Here is a 20,946-nt window from a genome sequence, read left to right on the forward strand (position 1 = left end):
AGCCTTAAAAATGAACCTATGCATTTTTATTTTGACCAACCTAAAAATCTCCTAATAAATGAACCACAGTGAAGCGTTAATGTGACAGGACAGCCAAGAAAGAAGCCTGAGGAAACCAGCACTTACCAATCTGTAGAGGCCCATCGGTCCACTGCATGCAGCCCTGTCTTTATGTTCTGTAACATCTCTCCATCTACCTCCGTAGTCTGTATAATAACCAAAATCTGGTTGATTATTGAGGATTCTCTAAGAATCAAGCCTATGACAATGCACCAGTCCAGACATCCTGCCTCCATAAAGATGTGTAGCAAATACCTATATATAAACAAACAAAATAACTGAGAAGGAAATATGGAACAACGAAGAATCTACAATGTTCACAGGAACGTAATCATTATCAGGAAAGTAGCCGCTGTACCTTATTTGTCCCAATATCCCAAGTAGGCATTCTGTGCTTTAAAAATGCTGAGAAACTCACCGAAGCTGGACCTGGGATTTGTGAGGCCCTTTGCTCGCCAACTCCATGGAGATGTGCTCTAGCTCTGACTGAGTTAAACTGAGTGTGGAGAAATTTTCATCCACCATCGTCCAGTCCCCATCCACCATGGAGCTACTTTCAGTCAAGTCAGTAGCTGAACCAATACTGCACTCATCACCTGATGAAGAAGTGCCAAAAGTTATAAACTAAATGTAAAAAATGTTTTAATTGAATTTTAAATATTGGCTGTTCTCAGACGTGGATTTCTCCCAAAGATTTTGAAACCAAACATTAAATCCACTGCTAAAATCCCCACGCTATATTAACAGTAGATATATTTTTTTAAGTATTTTTATGTTGTTACAGTAGTCCCAATTTTTTTTCCCCTTTGCTCTCCTCTGCCCAGTACGCCCCTTCCCTACAGCAATCCCCTCCACCCCCTTAGTTCATGTCCATGGGTCATGCATGTAAGTTCTTTGTCTTCACCCTTTTCTATATTATTCTTAACTTACCCCTATTTTGTACCACCAATTATGCTTCTTAATCCCTGTACCATTTCCTCATTTCTTCCCCTTCCCCCTCCCAGCTGATAACCCGCCAAATGATCCCATACCTATGATTCTGTTCCTATTCTGGTTGTTTACTTAGTTTGTTTTTGTTTTTCTTTTTTAGATTCAGTTATTGATAGTTGTTGAGTTTGTTGTCATTTTAATGTTCATAATTTTGATCCTCTTTTTCCTAAGTAAGTCCCTTTGACATTTCATATAATAATGGCTCGGTGATGATGAACTCCTTTAGCTTTACCTTTTCTGGGAAGCACTTCATCTGTCCTTCCATGCTAAATGATAGCTTCGCTGGATAGAGTAATCTTGGTTGTAGGTCATTGCTTTTCATCACATTAAGTACTTCTTGCCAGTCTCTTCTTGCTTGCAAAGTTTCTTTTGAGAAATCAGCTGATAGTCTTATAGGCTCCCCTTTGTAAGTAACTCTCTGCTTTTCTCTTGCTGCTTTTAAGATTCTATCTTTATCTTGAACCTTTGGCATTTTAATTATTATGTATCTTGGTGTGGTCCTTTTTGGGTTTTGCTTGTTTGGGACTCTCTGTGCTTTCTGGACTTGTATGTCTATTTCCTTCGCCAAATTTGGGAAGTTTTCTTTCATTATTTTCTTACATAAGTTTTCAATTTCTTGCTCTTCCTCTTCTTCTGGCACCCCTATGGTTTGGACATTGGTGTGTTTAAAAGTTGTCCCAGAGGTTCCTAAGCCTCTCCTCAGTTTTTTCAATTATCGTTTCCTTACTCTGTACTGGTTGACTGTTTTTCTTCATTAAGTTCCAAATCATTGATTTGAACCCCGGTTTCCTTCCCTTCATCGTTGGTTTTATGTGAATTTTCCTTCATTTCATTTAGCATAGCCTTCACTTCTTCCCTTAGGTGTTTGCTGTAGTTAAGCATATCTGTCAAGCCTGTGAGCATCTTTATCAATAGTGTTTTGAACTCTGTGTCTATTAGGTTGGCTATCTCCTCATTGCATAGTTCTCCCACTGGAACCCTGATCCATTCCCCCTTTTGGGCCATACCTCTCTGTCTCCTCATCTTGACAGGCTCCTGTGTTTGCCTCTGTGTCTTAGGTAGAGTTGTTGCACCTGTTATGTTGTAAGGGGCGGAGCCTTAGGTATTCGTCAGTACGAGTGATTGGTTTTCACCATGTTGTGGCACTGTATGTGGGGGAGGGGTCTGAGAGGGAACGATGCTGCTTGCTCAGCACTCGCCCCTTTTTCAGGCACTTCTCCCACTTCCATAAGGGACAGGCACCCCCCTAGCTGTTGCCCTGGCCGTCGTTCCCAGAGTAGGTGGGACTGTGGACGTTCTAGGATAGTGGGGGCCCTTTAAACAAGCAGACTCTACGGAGAGACCGGTAGTCTCTTCCTCTGCCCCAACCCCTCACTGGTTTGCAGTCAGAAGCAATGAGGCTTTACTTTCGCTGGAACTGGAATTGTGAGCTGTGTAGTCTGGTCTGGTGTTGGGAGCGCTCCCCAGATGTTCTTCCTGACTTTTTAAAACGTGTGCCTGCTCTTTCTCCTGGCCTGCCACCGCCACACTATTTCCTCTCTGCCCTGGCTCCGCCCCTCCTACCTGTCTGGATGAATGTTTCTTCTTTATATCTTTGTTTGTTGGACTTCCATGCAGCTTGATTTCCTGGAACTTCTGGTTGTCTCTAGTTTTGAGGTAGTTGTATTCCTTTTTAGTTGTGGAGGGATACACAGCGTGTCTGTCTACGCCTCCATCTTGGCCAGAGTAGTAGATATTTTTAGTCATTAGAAAACCAGGCATTATGTGCCTTCAGATGGAAAAACATGCAACTACCTATACACGTATAAAAGAAATAGCTATTATCTGACTACCTGACAAGAAATAGAGAGGAAACTGGTAAACTAAACCATAAAGATGCAATCACCAAAATCCACATTATGAGAAAATTCATGAAGCAAGTTCCTTCAATGAATAAATTAGAAAAAGAAAAGAGACGGGAACAATCACTAAAAAGAGATTTAAAAACATAAGCACAATGTATGAATCTTATTTGGATCTCGATTTCAAGCTATAAAAGAAAATTACAAATTATGAAACAACTGGAAATCTGAATACTTACTGGATATTTTATGGTTAAGGAACTATTAAATTTTTAGAGGGATAATGGTATTATAGTTATTTTTTTAAAAGTTTTTAGATACATACTGAAATATTCACAAATAAAATATATCATGTGTTAGATTTGGCTCAAAAAACAGGAGGGGGAAGTGGATAAAACTAATTTGGTCATGAAGCTGGGTGATGGATGCATGCATGGGGCCAAAGGATCCATTATACTATTATCTAAACTTTTTAAGTATGTTTGAAATGAACTCTTTAAAAAAAGCAATGGTGCCCTGGCTGGTGTGGCTCAGTGGATTGAGTGCAGGCCTGTGAACTATAAAGGGTTCGCCGGTTCGATTCCTAGTCAGGGCACAAGCCTGGTTGCAGGCCAGGTCCCCAGTTGGGGGTGCGCGAGAGGCAACTACACATTGATGTTTCTCTCCCTCTCTGTCTCCCTTCCTTCCTCTCTTTCTAAAAAAAAATTAAAAAAAAAAAAAGAAAAAAAGCAATAGTACCACCTCATGTCCATTATGATGGCTAATATTTTTTTAAAAAAGCAAATAAATGTTGGTGAGGACATGGAGAAACTGGAACCCTTGTCAACAATGGTGGAAATGTAAAATGGTACAGTTGCTATGGAAAATATGATGGTTCCTCAAAAAAACAATTTAAAAAGAGAATTACCATATGATCTGGCAATCCGACTTCTGCGTATGTACCCCAAAGAATTGTAAGCAGGGTCTCAAAGATGGTACTCCCATGTTCATTGCAGTATTATTCATAATAAACAAAAAGTGGAAGCAACGCACATGTATATTAATAGACGGCCGGATAAGCAAAATGTGATGTATACATACAATGGAATATTACTCTACCTAAAAAAGGAAATGTTCATGCATGCTACAACAGGGGTGAACTTTGAGAACATTATGCTGAGTGAAATAAGCCAGTTATAAAAAGACAAATACTGTATGATTTCAGTTATATGAAGTATCTAAAGTAGTGAAATTCACAGAAACAGAAACTAGAATGCTATCTGCCAGTAGATGGGGGAGGGAGGAATGGAGAATTATTACATAGGTAGGGTTTTTAGTTTTGTAAGATGAAAAGAGTTCTGGAGATTGGTTGCACAACAATGTGAATTGTAAACACTACTAACTGCACACTTAAAAATGGTTAAGGTACAACTACTTCAAAACAAAAGATAACTAGAAATTCTAGAAAATAAAACTACATGGAAGTCCAACGTATGAAGTTATAAATCAGCGGCGCCCTTTGGGCAGGCAGGAAGATCGAAAGTGGGTGGTGCTGTTTGCGGTCGTACCAGGGACAGTGGCAGGGAGAACAATCCCAGCAGCAGGGAGAACAATCCCAGCGGCAGGGAGAACAATCCCGGCTGCAGTCGAACCCCGGCAGCTTGCAACCCCAACGCTGGGGAAAGCAGCCACCACATCGCCTTGAACAGTGAGGCCCAGAGGGCGGGAGGACGGATCCCGGTCTCCTAGCGGAATAGCTGTGTGAATCCATCTTGGACCCCCGCCCCCACACAAAGCGCCACAGCGCTGCGAAATAGGTTGTGGATCGCCACTGGTCGCTGGGCAGTGACGACAAAGCACCACAGCGCGGCGAGAAAGGTTGCTGGACCACCGCTGGTCGCTGGGTTGTGACGACAAAGGGCCACAGCGCGGCGAAAAAGGTTGCGGATTGCCGCCGGTCGCTGGGTCGTGACGAGTACACGGGCACTGCCCCCTATAGCCGGCCCAAGAAAACAAAACGCATCTGTCAAAATGAGGCAGACAACTATAGAAATCCCGGTGGCACAGCTCACCAGGCAACAGATGAAGAACCTGACAGATGAACAAATAAGAAACCTGTCAGAGGCTCAGTTCAGGGCCATTGTTATCAGGTGGCTTACAGAATTAACAAAAGATCTGGAAAAAGATGAGAAAGAATCGAAAAACACTCATAATGAAAGGAACAAAACCACATACGAGACACATGGTGAGGAAATAAAATCCAGAGTTCAAATCAACAAACCAGAACACAGAGAAGGAACAAACAGTCAACCAGTGCAGAGAGAAAAAACGGGAAGCAAGGAAAATGATGAGAGGATCAGAAACCTCTGGGACAGCTATAAAAGGTCCAACATAAGAATCACTGGTTTGCCAGAAGGCGAAGAAGATGAACTAGAAATTGAAAAATTAAGTGAAAATATAATAAAGGAGAACTTCCCAAACTTGGGGAAGGAAATAGACTTACAGGTCCAGGAAGCACAGAGAGTTCCAAAACAACTGGACCCAGGGAGAACCACTCCAAGACACATTATAATCAAAATGTCAAAAGTTAAAGATAAAGAGAGAATCTTAAAAGCGGCAAGAGAGAAGAAAAGAATCATGTACAAAGGGGTTCCAATTAGACTATCAGCTGACTTCTCAAGGGAGACCCTGCAGGCAAGAAGGGACTGGCAAGAAATATTCAAAGTAATGAAAAGCAAAAACCTACAACCACGAATACTCTATCCAGCGAAGCTGTCATTCAGAATAGAAGGGCAGAGAAAGTGTTTCCAGGACAAAACAAAACTGAAAGAGTTCATTAGATCCAAACCACTGTTATATGAGATGTTAAAGGGACTGGTTTAGAAGAAGGAGGATCAAAACTATGAAATCTAAAATGAAAACTGCATCACAAGAAACAACAACAGAAGCTAGGGAATTGAAACAAAGGCAAACTAAACAGGCAATGAGAGTGAAAAAAGAACTATAGGTATGGGGAACATATTGGGGGGAGGTCAGCATGGAGGGGGAAGGGAGAGAGGGAGGGAGATGATATAGGAATTAAGGATCATGGTAGGAGGGAATGGAATAGACAGAGAGAGGTTGAGAAGAACTGTATGCACAACTAATGGACATGATCTAAAAGGGGGGGACAACTGGAGGGAGGGGGGCCACCGGGTGGAGGGGAGAAGAGGGAAGGGAAATTGGGACAAATGTAACATTATAATCAATAAAACACATTAAAAAAAAAACAATTAAGATTAAAAAAAAAATAAATGGTTAAGTTGATAAATTTTGTGTATTCTATCACAAAAAAAAATAATGGCAGCTATAAGCCTGCCCACATGGCAGAAGCTCAGTTAACAATGACAACAGACTGGACATCAAACTTCAGGTAAATACCTGGCCATTAAGAAAACCACAGAAAATAAGATATTAATTGCTACTTAAGGCTCCTGTAATTATATAAACCCAAGCAAAATAAATCACTTTAAAAATTCCTCAATTTTTAACTTACCCATTACTATAAGAACAGAGGTTGGCACACATTTTTTGGCAAAGGGCCGGATAGTAAATATTTTAGATTTTAAAAGCTAAGAGGCAAAATTAAGGATATTGTAAGGAAAGCTGCAAAAGAAAAAGAATATGTCCACATTTTTATATCAATGAAACAAAAAGAAGATAACTGAGTACAATTTTTTGTGATACAGGTATACTTATGAGAAGAATGGAATTTTTTATATGGGGATGGGTAACATTTTGCTTACTTGAGGTTCAAAGTTAGTATTTCTGTATCATTAAAATCGACTACAAAAGTTCATCTATTAGTGCTGATCTGTAATAAGATTTTATCTGTTTCATTTTACCTAAAATAAATATAGCGAAGTATTGTCAAGGCTAAATTGGCCTTGTTCCAGTAACTATCCACATCTCCAGCACATACTGAAGGGCAATTTTCAAGGGAACTGCTTCACAGAAAAGAGTGAAACTATTTCTGAAGTGCACACCATCTTTCTCCCAAAGGAAGTAAAGAAGAGCTAGGATTTAAAGTAACGTTTACCTTTATTAGATAAAGGTGATAGGAAGGCATCTTGCATTTGTGGTCCATGGGATGAGGCTGTGTCTATCTCATGATGGGTAGGGCCAATGTTGCTGAGCCAGCTCTGACTTCGCTGGACATTAGAGATGCCAGCATCTATCTCAAGGTTTGAAAAAGGGTCTGCTGATGGAGACTTTAACAGCTGCTCTCCCACTGCAAGGCAGGTCCAAAACAAAGGGGAAAAATGGGAATTTAAGGTACATACACGGTCATTTCCAATTCAGTCCTTTCAGCTTTTCTCTCCAACTCCCCCAACCCTAGAAGTTCAAAGCTAATTACTGTCTTACACCGCACCATCCCCCCATAAACCAGTGAAGTGGGACTGTCACAAAAAGGACTATGTACGGCCATCTAGCAGCCATCTTATATCATATCTTACTAGAACTAGGCAAGATTTTATTCTGTTCATGTTTTAAGTGATTTTTCTTGGATATAAGATGACACAAGGTTTCCAATGCCATAATAAAAGGCTTTGTTTAAATTTTCTTTTTTTAAAATTATTTTTCTATTACAGTTGTCTAATTTCCCCCAATTGCTCTCCCCTTCCCCACCCACCTCCCCTCCCCCTGAATTTTCTTAAGTGATAATTAGAACAGTCTTCCTAAAAAAGACCTGAACCAAAAATCTTTATCTTGTAATTTTTCTTTCATCAAAATGCAGTTTCATTTTGTCCTTTCCTAGTTTAGAAGATGGGTTCTCAAAGATGCATTTTTTTTTCTATTTCTTTGGAATGAGTCCCGTCAGGTAAGTAACATTTAGTTTATTTTGATTAACCAATCCCAAAATTCCTACCCACAATAAGTGTGGTAGCTTCTATATTCAGTCAATTCTCAACTTGTTGATAATCTGAAATAACAATGGTTAGATTTATAAATTAGACTTCAAGGTCACAAGTCTTAAGAGACGTAGGTTCCACTTTATTTACATCCTTGATCAAATGGTGGATGACCTAAATGATGTACAAAAACTGGGCTTTTATCTCTTCCTGAGTTTGGAATGCAAAGACATCTTTGAATATCAACTAATAGCAAAACTTCTAGATACTTGGAGTAAAATACAACTCTCCTGTACAAGTGGCACAAAGTCTGCATTACCTGTTCGGAATTTCCCATTCTTAAAAGGAGAACTGATAGAAGAGGCTGGGATGATGGGAAGAGGCCACAGGAAGTCTTTGTGGAGTCTCTTCAAGGCTATCACAAAGTTGTCTACCCGGGCAGCCCGGGCACGTTCCTTGCAGAGCCAACTAATTAATTCAAAGCCCAGCTGAGCTGCAAAGCAACCAAGGTCCTTGAGCCGAACTTCTTCTAAGAGACGCCGAGCATGTCTCCAAAGCATCATATCAATGTACATGTTCTCTGCACAGTCACTGTCTTTACTCCATCTATAAGTGTAAACACAAGAAAACTATAGAAAAATCTTTCCTAGAGGACTTTCTTTTATGCAGTAGCACTGATAATGCTGAGAAGGAGGTAAGAGATCCAAGGTCTAATTCTGATGAAGAGGAAGATAAACTTTTAGGTCTTCTTTGGTACCACAACCTGTTGAACAATACCTGGAACATAGCAGGCTCTTAAAACATATTTGTAGAATAAGTACATGGAATGGGAAAAAACGGGATACAAAGCAAACCAGGAAAAAGGGTGGTAACTGCTTGAAGGAAAGCAACAGAGCAAATAAATACTATATTTGAAAGGATCAAGGAAAAGAGGGGAGGAAATCAGATCAAAGAAACTAAGAAGAAGAAAAGTGAAATGAAATCTCTCAATGTGAGTTATGTAGACAACATAAAAAATAAATTTTTCTTTTAAATTAATGACTTGACCTAGCTGGTGTGGCTCAGTGGATCGAGCGCTGGCCTGTGAACCAAAGGGTCACTGGTTCAATTCCCAGTCAGGGCATATGGCCTGGGTTGTGGGCCAAGTCCCCACTTGGGGGTGTGCAAGAGGCAACCACACATTGATGTTTCTCTTTCTCCTTCCCTTCCCCCCTCTCTAGAGATAAAAAACCTTTAAAAAAAATTGATTAATGACTTGACTAAATATAGCGTATCATCCCTTACTTACATGAGCTGAGGTGGTATAATTGATATATAAACGGTAATGTGGAGCTTTCAGTGAGAGGTAGTATCGGGGCAGAACCGCCTGCCGTCAGATCTTTGCTCTGTCACTCATTAGTTCTATGAACATAACCAAGTTTATTTTCTGGGCCTCTGTTTCTTCACCTGAACAATGTGGGTAACAACAGTATCTACCCTTATCTTCCTTTTAGGGTTGTTGAAAGGATTAAAAGACCTACACATGCAAATGCTTTGAACTATGCCTAACACATGGTGAGCATCTAGTATGCATTAGCCATTATTTAAATTCAGGGTATGGCTGAGAAGCTGTTTGCCTGACAATTGTTTATAGGTTGCATTTTACTTGTATATAGCCCATGGCTGTGTGTATGTTACAAGTAGGGGTGATATTAATGGCTGTGATAAGAAAGAGCAGTTAAACATTGCAATAAAAAATGTTAAATAAACTTTCACTATGTGCCAGGCACTGCAGTCACAACACAAACAATATAAAAGAATTAGAGAAGAGAAAAATCAAGAGTCGAGAACATGCAACATAAGAAGGAATACGAGGAACTCACAAGCCAGAGGAAATTCTATTTTATAATGTTCAGTGTGAGCTCAGTTAACCTCACAGGAGCAATCACCCATTTATGGGTGATGCAGGCTTCAGCCTCCAGTGCACTTCCTCTTAGCTCTCTGTTTTAATGACTTCTCCAATCGAAAGAGTCACAGGAGAGTCAAGTACATGAGGACTACATTTTTACTTTTTGTCAAGAGGTACGGAGAGGAGGATAAAACTGTTGACTGTCAGAAGGCTTTTGTATTTGCTGCAGCCATATTATCTTTTTATTCTATTATCAGAAGTAACTTCAAGTTAATTGCATTCAGAGCGGGTATATCAAGACCTATTCTACAAGGGGCAGAAATTGTACAAAGAGTAAAGAAGTGAACTTTGGAGGAAGAAAAGGAGAAGTCTTTTGTGTGGTTCCCTAAGCTTTTTGGGAATTGGAAAAAGAAGTGCAATTGGATCAAGTGGTGGTTTTCCTAAGATCGGACTTTAGAAATACCCTGAAGTGAACTGTCTCACAGAATGACCTAAAAGCAGTAACAGCTTTTTATTTACCTTTTCCCAGAAGGACCAGATGGCATACTTAGTGTTTTCTGTAAGCTGAATTTATTAGCAGGTACATTTTCAGCTGACTGGGATAAACTGATGCTTCGATTCCTGAAGAACTCAAATCCACCGCTTGAACTGGGTTCCTAAGAGTATATACAATGTGCAGTACAGTTAAGAGAAAGGTGCCACATAGGTATACAGCCCAGAGAAGCTGTGCAATTTTGCAACTAACCTGAGCTGTAGGTGTGGATGGAGGTGTTTCAGATTCTCCAGAGCCAATAGCTTTAAGAAATCGAATCATGTGTCGACATAAGTCCCACTTGCCTTGTTCCAGGGCTGTGTTGAATAGAAGGGTGGCATGTTGCCTACTTACTGCTGGGACTTCCATATTCTACAAAAACAACCAAGGAAGACAAGCATTCCTTTTATACTACAAAAAATCTGAGAAGCTATGAGCAACTCTTATCTCCACGGTTCCCTAAACCCAAAGAAATGAAGTTGCAACACTGCAGGGAACAGTTTAACAGCAAAATTAAAAGAGCATTAAAAAGTGCCATACAAGAACAAGTGAGGCAAATACTCTGCTGGTATAATATAAATTATGATTTACTAAACTCCCACTACAGACCAGATATCTTATATAAACTTACATACATTCTTTCTTTCATTCCTCCTAGTTAATCTGCAAAACAGGTACGTACATCATTCCTATTTTACAGATGAGGGAATTAAGTAACTTGTTGAAGCAAGTTACTTGTGACTGAGTTTTCTAAGGATATGACTTAAAAGAAAATCTTTGCTTTGAGTAGTAGTATGTAGTATTGCTACACAAAGAGCATCCTAGATAATTGTTTCACAGATTTTACTTTACTGCCTGCCTTGACCTTCACGGAAAGAAGCCTAGTAGACAAATTTAACTGTAATTATTATCTGATAATCCACAGCAACTCAGGAATTCTGATAGAACAAGTTTTCAATTCCATTGCTTCAGAGATCACTGAAAGTCGAAGCAGTGACCTTAAACAAAAAAACAGCTGCATTAATTTGTTTCTATTTTTACAATTCTGTGGCTTTTTAAGACTAACCTAGGAATCAGAATTTCTTGGCCATCCAGACTCTGCTCGAGTTTCTCCTCTAGTTTCAATCAGTTGTCATGAAGTAAATAGGCAGACAGGAAATCTGCTTGAGGCAGTTTCAAACCAGGTTTCTAGTTAGCTTCTCGCATCAGTGAACACAACTTTGCAGTCATTCGAAAGACTTTTAAGCATAGCCTGTTCAATCCATATCAGACTGATAGGAACAACAAACTCTCAAGAACTTTTGTCAAATATGTCGTCGGCAGCCGTCCGTCTCGAGAGACGATGGTGTAGCTTCTTCAGAGTCTATCTGCACCGCCAAGAATGGCTGTGCAGTCCGACTCGGGAGTGACACGGTATCTGTCTCCTCCCGTGTTGAATCGACATCTTGCGATGACGCTGAAGCTACAGAGCCTGGGCAGGGTAATATGGAGGGTCTGCTGTTGCCCATGCAGCAGACCCCCCCTCTCTTCGCAGCTGAAGGGTCCAAGGGAAAGACGGAGTCAATACAGCTTGGTTTCAGGTGCGCCGCAGGAGTTGCCGGTGTTGACTACAACGTCAAACCGCCTTAGGGACTCCGGCTCCGGATTTTCTGTCGGGGTTTACTCCCTTAGCCTTTCCCCTGAAGAGGTATGCCGCAAGGCAGCGGAGGTTTTTTGGAGTCAGAGTTTTCCTTCTCTGATGTACCCTGACTGGAAGATCGAACCAGCGACACTTAGCTCGCAGGCCGACGCTCAATCCACTGAGCTAAACCAGCCAGGGCTTGTCAAATATATAATGAAGCAAATTTTCAGGAGTCTCAAAGAGCCCATTATTTTGAGAAAAAACCCTGTGAGGGTACTACTCTGTGAGAGGTCTGAGTCTCCCTAACTTGCTATAGGGAGCCTAACATAAGGTGCTCTGTTGTGACCCATGCTTTCATCAATTCCACACTCTAAGGACACAAGTCTATTATTATGCTGGGGGGGGGGGGGGTCAAACAAACGCAGTGATTTATTATGTTTCTTATGTAATATTCAATATTCTTGTGTAACATGTGCATGTTATATGTATTATAATACATGTAATACATTTCTCCAATATTATTCAAAATAATGTAAACTCAATCTGTTTTTAGGCCTATTTATGGCAAACAGGATTTTAAAAACCCTGCAATGCTACTTTATGATAGAGAAATTTTCTGTCATGTGATAAGAATGCTGTCTTCAAAAGGAAAGATATAAATGAACAAAAAACTGACTATATCAATTCCTTAAACACCAAGTGCCAAAACAGGACATTTCTTCTTTCCCCAAAGTTTAACTCATTCATTCTTGTACCTTTAAAAGAAGAGAGTTTTTACCTGTAAGATAATAAGGTAAGAGGCAGCTGTGTCCAAATCCTGAGCCATCAAACATTCCTCAAACAGGTCCTTGGGGTTTCCAACGGCTGCAAAAAGGTAATTCCACAGGGCATACTCAGTCTTCCTGGCGCAATGAACGACTGTCTGCAGGAAGAGCGGGAACTCGGTGATAAATTTCGCCACAGTGGGAAGCAGAGGGTCGGGAATGGGCTCCCGTGAGGTAGCTTCTTCTTCCAGCACTTCATGGAGCATGAGCTCCAGCACATGAGGGAAGTAAGGTAATGCAGAACAGGACTGGGCTAGGAGCAAGGCTTGCTCCCCAAGATTCCTGACCAGCAGCTGACGTAGAATGTGGTGGAGGTAGATCTGAGAGGTTCTCTCCACAACACAGAAAGGGAAGAGCACCTCCAGCTGTTCCCGAGCACTGTTCCGAGTATACAGAGAATCATAGAGCAAAGTGTCATTGACAGCACCAAGGACTAATGCGTCTTCAAACAGCACAGCCAATGGGTAAATATTAATGTGGAAAGGCAGCATGATCCGCTGGGACAAGAAGGAATGGGGCTTGCGGTGATCCCTAGGGAAGAGAGGGAGCCAGACTTTCATCCCTGCACCCCCACAGCTTAGCCAGAGGGCCTCCAGAAGGTGACGCTTTTGTTTATTTGCACGACAGGTAGTCCACACATTTTCAACAGACTGGGCTAGTACAACCGGAGGACAGAATGGCAGCTGGAGAAGGAGAGACAAGATCAGTTTTTTCCCATTAAATCTGTAGGTTAAGTTCCTAGGTACTAGTTTCCTAAGTCTTTCAAATTGAGAGTTCAACTTTTGGGGAAAATTAGAGTAATTTGTTTAGAATTGGAGCTAATAACAGTAACCTGGCCCTTCAGAGAATATGTATTTAAATCTAAAAACAAAAGAAAACCTATGAACTTCACCAGTTCATACATTATGCCATTGGAACTTGGAAATAATGTCTAAGCAATAACATCTGGAGTATGGAACATTTTATCATTTCAGGACTTTATCCTCCACCCTTCACAAATAGTCTTATACCCAGAGGCTTAAGACTAATTTTACACACTTTCTCAGATTCCAAATCACAAGACCATACTCTCCTCTTAAATTCTTTTATTCCCGTATCCTGAGCCCATGCATTCTTAATGCTCTAAATGACTTGCACTTGACTCACAAGTTTCCTTTGGTTGGGGTTACTGTCCTTCTCCCGGATCTGAGGGCCTGATCTGTCCCTCTGCATCATGATGAGCTGTCCTGCAAGGTTTAGCATAATGCTCTCTGCATCACGAGCCTGAAAGAAAAATAAACTGAATTCATACCAATTTCTAGGTACGTTTTCAGCATTTTCTCCTTAATCAGGTTTATAGGTTAAATAATCAACAATGTTGAGTGTGTACTGTGTACAGTCATTCTGCTAGGCTCTGTGTGTATGTACAAGACGCTTTCTGGCTAGGGTAGGAAGTGCTTAACACAATGCAATTAATAAGCAAATGAATATAAAATTGAGGGCTGAACTGAATTATCCTGGAGAAACTAAGAGAACTTCGGAAGTTCATGAAAATGAGAAGCTAGAGAAGGCATAAAGGATGAGGTGGTGCTTTAAGGATGGGTGGATGGAGAAGATTTGGTACTCTAGTTGAAGAATGCAATGTAAATGACATTGATAGAACAATTCTTTTGGAAAAGTGAGAACAATCTGTCTAGCTTAAGGGGTATTATAAGAAAAACACTGGATGGTACAGACCTTCAGTTGTAAAGAAGAATAGCAATTTGACTTAAAAGTTCACTGATACTGTACAAATAAAGAGTAGAAAGAGAGAACTGAATCAAAGATGATTTCAGAGTACTGAATATAGGTGAGGTGCTAGAAAAGTTGAGGTTATCACTGATAGAAGTTAGGAGAAATTAATTTAGGGAGCGAAAACTGAAGAGTTTTATTTTGTTGCCCATTAAATTTGAAAAAATCTTAAGACTTTCAAGTGAAAGTATTGTTGAGAATGACTGAACAACATATGAATATGCCAGAATCATAACCATAAAGTTAGGTTGGTAAACTGAAGGAAACGTGAGTTTTTTAGGCAAAGTATACAGGGATGAGACAGCAGAGGACTATCATCTAAGCTTTTGAAGGCCAGAAGAGAAACAGGAGAGCACAATGTCACATAAACCAAAACAAAAAAGAATTTTAGGAAGGAAAGGATGATTATTCAGAAAACTCGGGATTGTGTTCCAGCTCTGATACTTGCTACCAGGATGAATTTAAGCTGCCAATGGCTTTTGGGCACCCTATGTAGTCTACTTGCAATATACGCAGTTATGCAAACTGCTCCTTTGTCCTGTTTTCAGATATTACATGGGATTGTGTGTAAAGAAATGGCGAAAGGATCCAGAAGATTGATGGGCTCCTCATTCATTGTTGCTTTAGACTACGTGTAGGTAGATAGTAAGTGTCATATGAACTGTTGTTAATTTATAAAGAAGTAGAAATTTAAAAAATACCCACACACAAATCTCCAAGCAACTGTCACAAAGCCCAAGAACTTTACTTGAAGTCGTCAGTTCTCCATTTAGCCCATAATGACATGAAAACTAAAGATTTGAATATCTGTCCATAACACATGAGAAACAGCAAATAATATAGAGGTAGGAAAAGGAAAAATGGAAGTTTAAGAGGCATGTGGAACTTCATGTCACATCACCCCAGGAAGCATGCCACATCTGGTTCTCCCACTTTCAGTGATGATAAGCTATATGAATAAGACTTAGGTATGACCACCTTGTCCTTTTACTGTGAAGTTTCCCACCAACCTTTCATCTGATTGTTTTACCTAACAATAACCACTGCCTGAATCAGTTATTTCCTCAGGTGATTCTTTAATCTTTACATTCCTTCCACATATTTTACCTAGAATTCTGTAAAACAGAACTTTCCCTTATTAACTAGGATTATCTGGTTACCACAAAATAGTTTGTAGAGAAAATGGGCCTATATTTTAAAGGAGTTCAATGAAAGTGCCTTAACAGGAAGGAAAAACAGACTGAGCAGACAGGGATGACAAATCTACATAGAATTTTCCTAGGAAAATGGTTCCACATTGACATGAAGTTTGAAAATCACTGGTATAATGGAAGGAGCCTTGGAATAGAAATTCTGCAATTTGAGTCCCGGTGGCATCACTATATACTTTAACCAGAAACTATGGCATTAACTCTTTCTCTTTACTCATAATTATCTAATGAAGTCCTCTAAACTCTATATTCGTCCTCCTCCCTTCCACCTTCTTATCACTGCCCGAGCTTGGGCCACTAACACAAGTCACCTAGATCATTACAATGGTCTCCCAGCTGCTCTCTTTACATCCAGTTTTTGTCATCCTTATAGTTAGAATAAATGTTATAAAGTTTAGATATAGTAATGCCCAACTTAAAACCTTGTAGACTTTAAGATAAAGTCTAAAGCCTATATTTTCAATAGGACTCATATACTTACATTCCATGTTTCAGTCACTCTGAAATTCTTCCAATTCCCTGAGAGTCGTGTTCTCTCTTACCTATGGGCCTTTGTACTACTGTTTTTCTGCCTGAAATACCACTCTTAGATAACCACCTCTTGTTCTTCAGGTTTCAATTTAAATGATATAGGAATCTTCTCTGATTGTTTATAGACTACTCCAGGTTTTTGTTGTCCCCTCTTATTAGAGTAACCTGTACGACTTTTTGGTACACACATCAGAATTATAATTACTTATGTAATTATTATTTCTTCATTGTTGAGCAGGAACCATGTTTATTTAGTTTGCCACTATAACTCAGCATCTACATACAAGGCATATTCTGGATACTTAGTATTTACTTACTGAACAAATAAATAGTTCCTAATATCAACTTTAAAAGCTGAGATGAAAATTCTAAAGAGTCATAGTAGAATGGTACCTGCTGCGGCATCTTCAGAGTGATTCCATTCTCTGTACTCACTGATGTCAGAGTGACAGATACTACCAGGAAAGGATGAGGAATGTAGCGTGACATGGAGACTTCCTGAAGAACCTGAATACCAGCAGTAGTATTTGGACTGCAATAATAGTAACAACAACAACAATAAATAAATACATAAAAACAAAAAGAGGAAGAAATCCACAAACCTCAACAATAATGCTAGCAAGGTTGCTACCCCCTACCCCACTACTAATAGTATTAGATTTCATACTTACGGAGGACCCAAATGCCTTCTACCTATTATTCCCTCCTCCCCAAGCGTCTTTTAAGCAGCAGACTGACAAGGCTGAGGCACATGGAGATGTGCCCAAAGAACACATGGAGATGAGGAAACAAGACAGTAAGATGCAAAAGGAAAGAAAAAGCTAGGGAAGAAGCTACAAAAATAACTTATTTGGTTGAGAAAGGATATGGGTTCCATTTAGGCTACTATGATTTCTTAATTTTTATCTTTACATTACTGCCCAATCACTATCCCACTTCACCAAATACACACTTCATGGCTGCTTAAAAAAAGAAACAAACAAGAAATATCTGAGAGCAAAATAAAACTCAAGAGGCATGTTTTAAATGCTGCATGCCAACCAGATGCCAAAAAGAATATAGGCAGCACAGAGGACTGTCAGTTTCTCCTGCTCCAGACTGCAGCCATCTAGCTCATTGGAAAACGTGAGTCTGTGGAGAACATGCTTCCTAAGGTCTCAGAACTGTGGAAATCCTTTATACTTCCCCAAGCGTCTGGAACACTTGGGTAATTACTAACCTCTTGTTTTAAAAGCTGTGAAAAAATTAGTATCTAAATGGTTTACTTCATCCCAAATTAAGATTTTTTTTTCCAAATGAATCCAGTAAGATTACTTGAAGAAGTTAAGGGCAGGCTTACTTATTTCCTTATTTTGGTAGCTGAAAGATAACTACCATATGAGTATTACTATTTAAAATTTCTTGCTTTTTAACTCCTAAAACAAAAAACTAAACATACAATCAGAGTAACTATTTTGAAAAATGAAAACTACAGAGGAAACATGATACATAGGAGCAAAAAGTGACTTGTCATAGATATGGACTTACCCATCAGATTTTCTTTCAATACTGTAAAGGCATATTGAACAGTCTGCTCTAAACACTATTACCATATCCCGGAAGACACTAAGTAGTAATGTCTCTGCTTGTGCTTTGGTGACGTGAGCAAAGGCATTGTCCAGGTTAGATGTCCGCAAGTAAGCTCTCAGCTAAGGAAAACAAAAATAAAATTGGAAAAACAAGATGTCTATTGGAGATGACTAAATCCATGCTGTTTATCTACTGACGATTTTTCAAGTAAGAGGAGTCAAAAGACTAATCTGAGCATTAATAATAAATGGATAACATTTATATTTTGACAGGGAAGGCTCATTCTACAAATAATCAAAAGACGAAGTGATCAAAACTAAGACTACTATTATGTATGATACTCCTTTTAGACCTGCATATTTAGGCCTGATTTAAGGAGAGCAGCAATTTCTCAAAAAATAAACATTCAAATAAAAAAATTAATAAATCTCTAAGGAAATCTACCCTTATAAATTTTTGCTTCTAACTTTATTTATTTTTTACTATTTACAAACTATAGAGAATGTCTAAAAGCTAAAAATCATTAGAAGAATTTATACAAAAGTCCTGTTTATCCTTTTAAAAATTTAAAGTAGTAACCTGATATGAAAATCCCCATAACTAAAAATGCCTAATTTTTGATTTTAAAAAGTTTTATTTTTCAATAAATTATTTTTATATAAAATCAAATAGTGCTTAATATCTTTAAAATATAACTACATTATTTTTGAGAGAAAGAAACTTACCTCTTCTTGACGGTCACTTATGTTATAACATGCAAGGACAATAAAATCATTCCACCAGGCTAAGCCACCTGTCGCAATCATATTTTGCTCCTTAAAAGAAAATTAAAAAAAAAATTTACCTTTAATTTGTACTGCCAGAAATTACAATAAAAATATTCTAAACAGATAATGAAAGCTGAAGTTATTTCTGTTCTACTGTCATATTCCCAATTAAGCATTACTCTAGGGCTTTTATTAATGATTCATACGCTATTGAAAAAATAAGTATTTCTCTAAGTCAGAAAATACATCATTCAAAATACCCGGGTACCATGCAGCATCATTATCCCCACATTAAAGGATCTTGGTTTAAATTCTGGCTTTATAATTTATCAGGTGCTTGACTCTTTTATAAAATGGTTAACAATAGTGCCGTAACTGAGTTGTTATGAAGATCAATGCGATAAAATGTATGAAAGCATCTTAAAGTGCCTGGTACACAGTAGGCATCCATTAAATGTTAATTTCCTCACTTTCCTATTTTCATGCAAAACTCAACTGCTACCCAAATATTCATATCTCAAATATTCGTATCACATGCAGACAAGACAAGCAGGGAAATAATCTCAAATTTTGTTGTAATTTATTGTGGTCATATCTGATTAACTCAGCCTTGAATATAAGAGGCAAATCCTCAAGTTAAAGAATTATAGTATTTGATCTTAATGAGAATTGAAAACAAACCAACTACTTCAATACAAAATCCTTCATCAAGTATTAAGTGCTTTATCAGAATGGACTTAGACAATAATCAACATCATTTTTAATTTTATTTCTAAATTAGTAAACAGTGATTTACACTGTAGTTATTTCATATTGTAGTCCTCTTCGAGGAATCAGTTTTTAATTTCAAAAAGACTCACCTGGGTAATGTTTCCAAAAAGTTTCCATTTTTTGGTGAGTAAAGAGTAATGTGCAAAACCAAACTTGCCAACCACAGCAATATTCTGTCCAAGCTTATCTATAGCTGAAAACTGATTTAAAAAAAATTTTTAAATTCTTCTTTGCAAACTTATATACTTTATTAGGTATAAAGAGATTAATACTGCACCAGGCAAACAGTGTTAATAAATGAAATATAAAATGCTAAATTTAAAAATCCCTATATTTACACGCAACATACATTTGACTAAATTAGAGATGTTGTACACTAACAATGCACAAAGGATCCGGTATTAAAAATTATAATTTTATCAATGCATCCAGTGAAAGGCTCAATTCCCAGAATGCCTCTTGCAGCAAATGCTATCCAATGAAAGTTAACACCAACAAATTAATAACTCACCCGTATAGGCCAATTGCTCTCTAGATAGGTGCTGGAAATCTATAGAAAATAACACATCAGTTCGGTAAGACTTCTGAAATGGATTTAAACTTAAAAGCATTAACATCACAATATGAGATGTATTTTCTTGTACAATATTTAGTGTTTCCAAAAATACAGGTATTATTAGCAAAGTACTTGGAATTTACCATTTGTGTGCCAGCCAACATTTCACATCCCCTGTCTTAATCATTTCATTGTAAGTTCCTAGGCATCAGGCTTTTCTCTCTCTTTTTTTTCTCTTTACACCGTTTTTGTCTGTTTTAAATATTGAAAACAGTAAATATGGACTGACAAAATATTTTTAGAGAAGCACCCACAGGGGCAGCCAAAAATTGTGTAGATGGACAATTTGGGCTTGCTGATCTGAACTATCCCCAAAACAACCTTACCTAATAAAATCAGAGCCCCAGGCAAGAATATGTTTTTTTATTATTTTTACATTTTTGTGATTAAAACAATACATGTTTATAAAATTTAAGCAATATAAAAATGTACGAAGTACAAAATTAAACTCTCCTGTTATATCATTGCTCAAAGATAACCACTGATTAGTTTCTACTCTATCTCTAAACAAACATCCATATACATGTAAGATTGTGCATAAGCTATTTTTTATTGGGGTGTTCAATATATTCATCTATAAGAACTTTTAGTCTATTACACATATTAACTCTATCTGCAACATAAGTAGTAGAAACAGTTTCTCATGTTGTCTGCCTTACATCTTTGTTCATGGTGTCTTTGTTATCATTTTGAAGAATTTTAAACTTAATGAATCCTCTATGAACTATCAATGTAGATTAAATAAATTTTAGCTTTCTAGAGACTGTGACATCTCTATTAGCCTATTGATTAGGTAGTTTTCACGAGCATGTGGTGAATGTCGGGTAAAAATGAACAGAACAATAGAACTAGTGAAGAATCTTTAGATCCTGGAATAAGAGAACCATCAATTGATTCAAATTTATTTTCTTTTTACTCAAAGAAAAAGTATTGCATATTCAAAAAAATAAAGCCAAATTAAAAAGCCAAGTAAATGTCATCAAATCCAGTAAGATTCTTTGTGTAATATAAAGACAAAAGCAAACCAAATAAAAACAATATGCTGAAAACACCTGCATTAAGCTTGAAAAAGTTTATTTATAAA

At 38.3% G+C, this 20,946-nt stretch overlaps 1 protein-coding gene across 3 annotated transcripts in view; it reads right to left on the reverse strand.

The window, feature by feature from the left end:
* RIC1 (RIC1 partner of RAB6A GEF complex) overlaps positions 1-20,946 on the reverse strand; it is a 140,264-nt gene that overhangs the window by 2,852 nt on the left and 116,466 nt on the right. For 2 of the 3 annotated variants that reach the window (XM_090274122.1, XM_090274121.1), the window contains exons 13-25: positions 19,758-19,796; positions 19,336-19,446; positions 18,434-18,523; positions 17,667-17,827; positions 16,533-16,671; positions 13,774-13,890; positions 12,582-13,310; positions 10,396-10,554; positions 10,170-10,306; positions 8,082-8,368; positions 6,949-7,140; positions 479-656; positions 127-315 (exon numbers count right to left, since the gene is read on the reverse strand). In XM_090274122.1, coding sequence (XP_090130248.1) covers positions 127-315; positions 479-656; positions 6,949-7,140; positions 8,082-8,368; positions 10,170-10,306; positions 10,396-10,554; positions 12,582-13,310; positions 13,774-13,890; positions 16,533-16,671; positions 17,667-17,827; positions 18,434-18,523; positions 19,336-19,446; positions 19,758-19,796 — 2,528 coding nt within the window. The remainder of the gene's footprint in view (positions 1-126; positions 316-478; positions 657-6,948; positions 7,141-8,081; positions 8,369-10,169; positions 10,307-10,395; positions 10,555-12,581; positions 13,311-13,773; positions 13,891-16,532; positions 16,672-17,666; positions 17,828-18,433; positions 18,524-19,335; positions 19,447-19,757; positions 19,797-20,946) is intronic. The other variant, XM_090274123.1, reaches the window with a different exon arrangement.

The sequence above is a fragment of the Furipterus horrens genome, unplaced genomic scaffold (genome assembly GCF_987537825.1).
Source record: "Furipterus horrens unplaced genomic scaffold, mFurHor1.1.pri manual_scaffold_4, whole genome shotgun sequence".
In the NCBI taxonomy this organism is placed as follows: Eukaryota; Metazoa; Chordata; class Mammalia; order Chiroptera; family Furipteridae; genus Furipterus; species Furipterus horrens.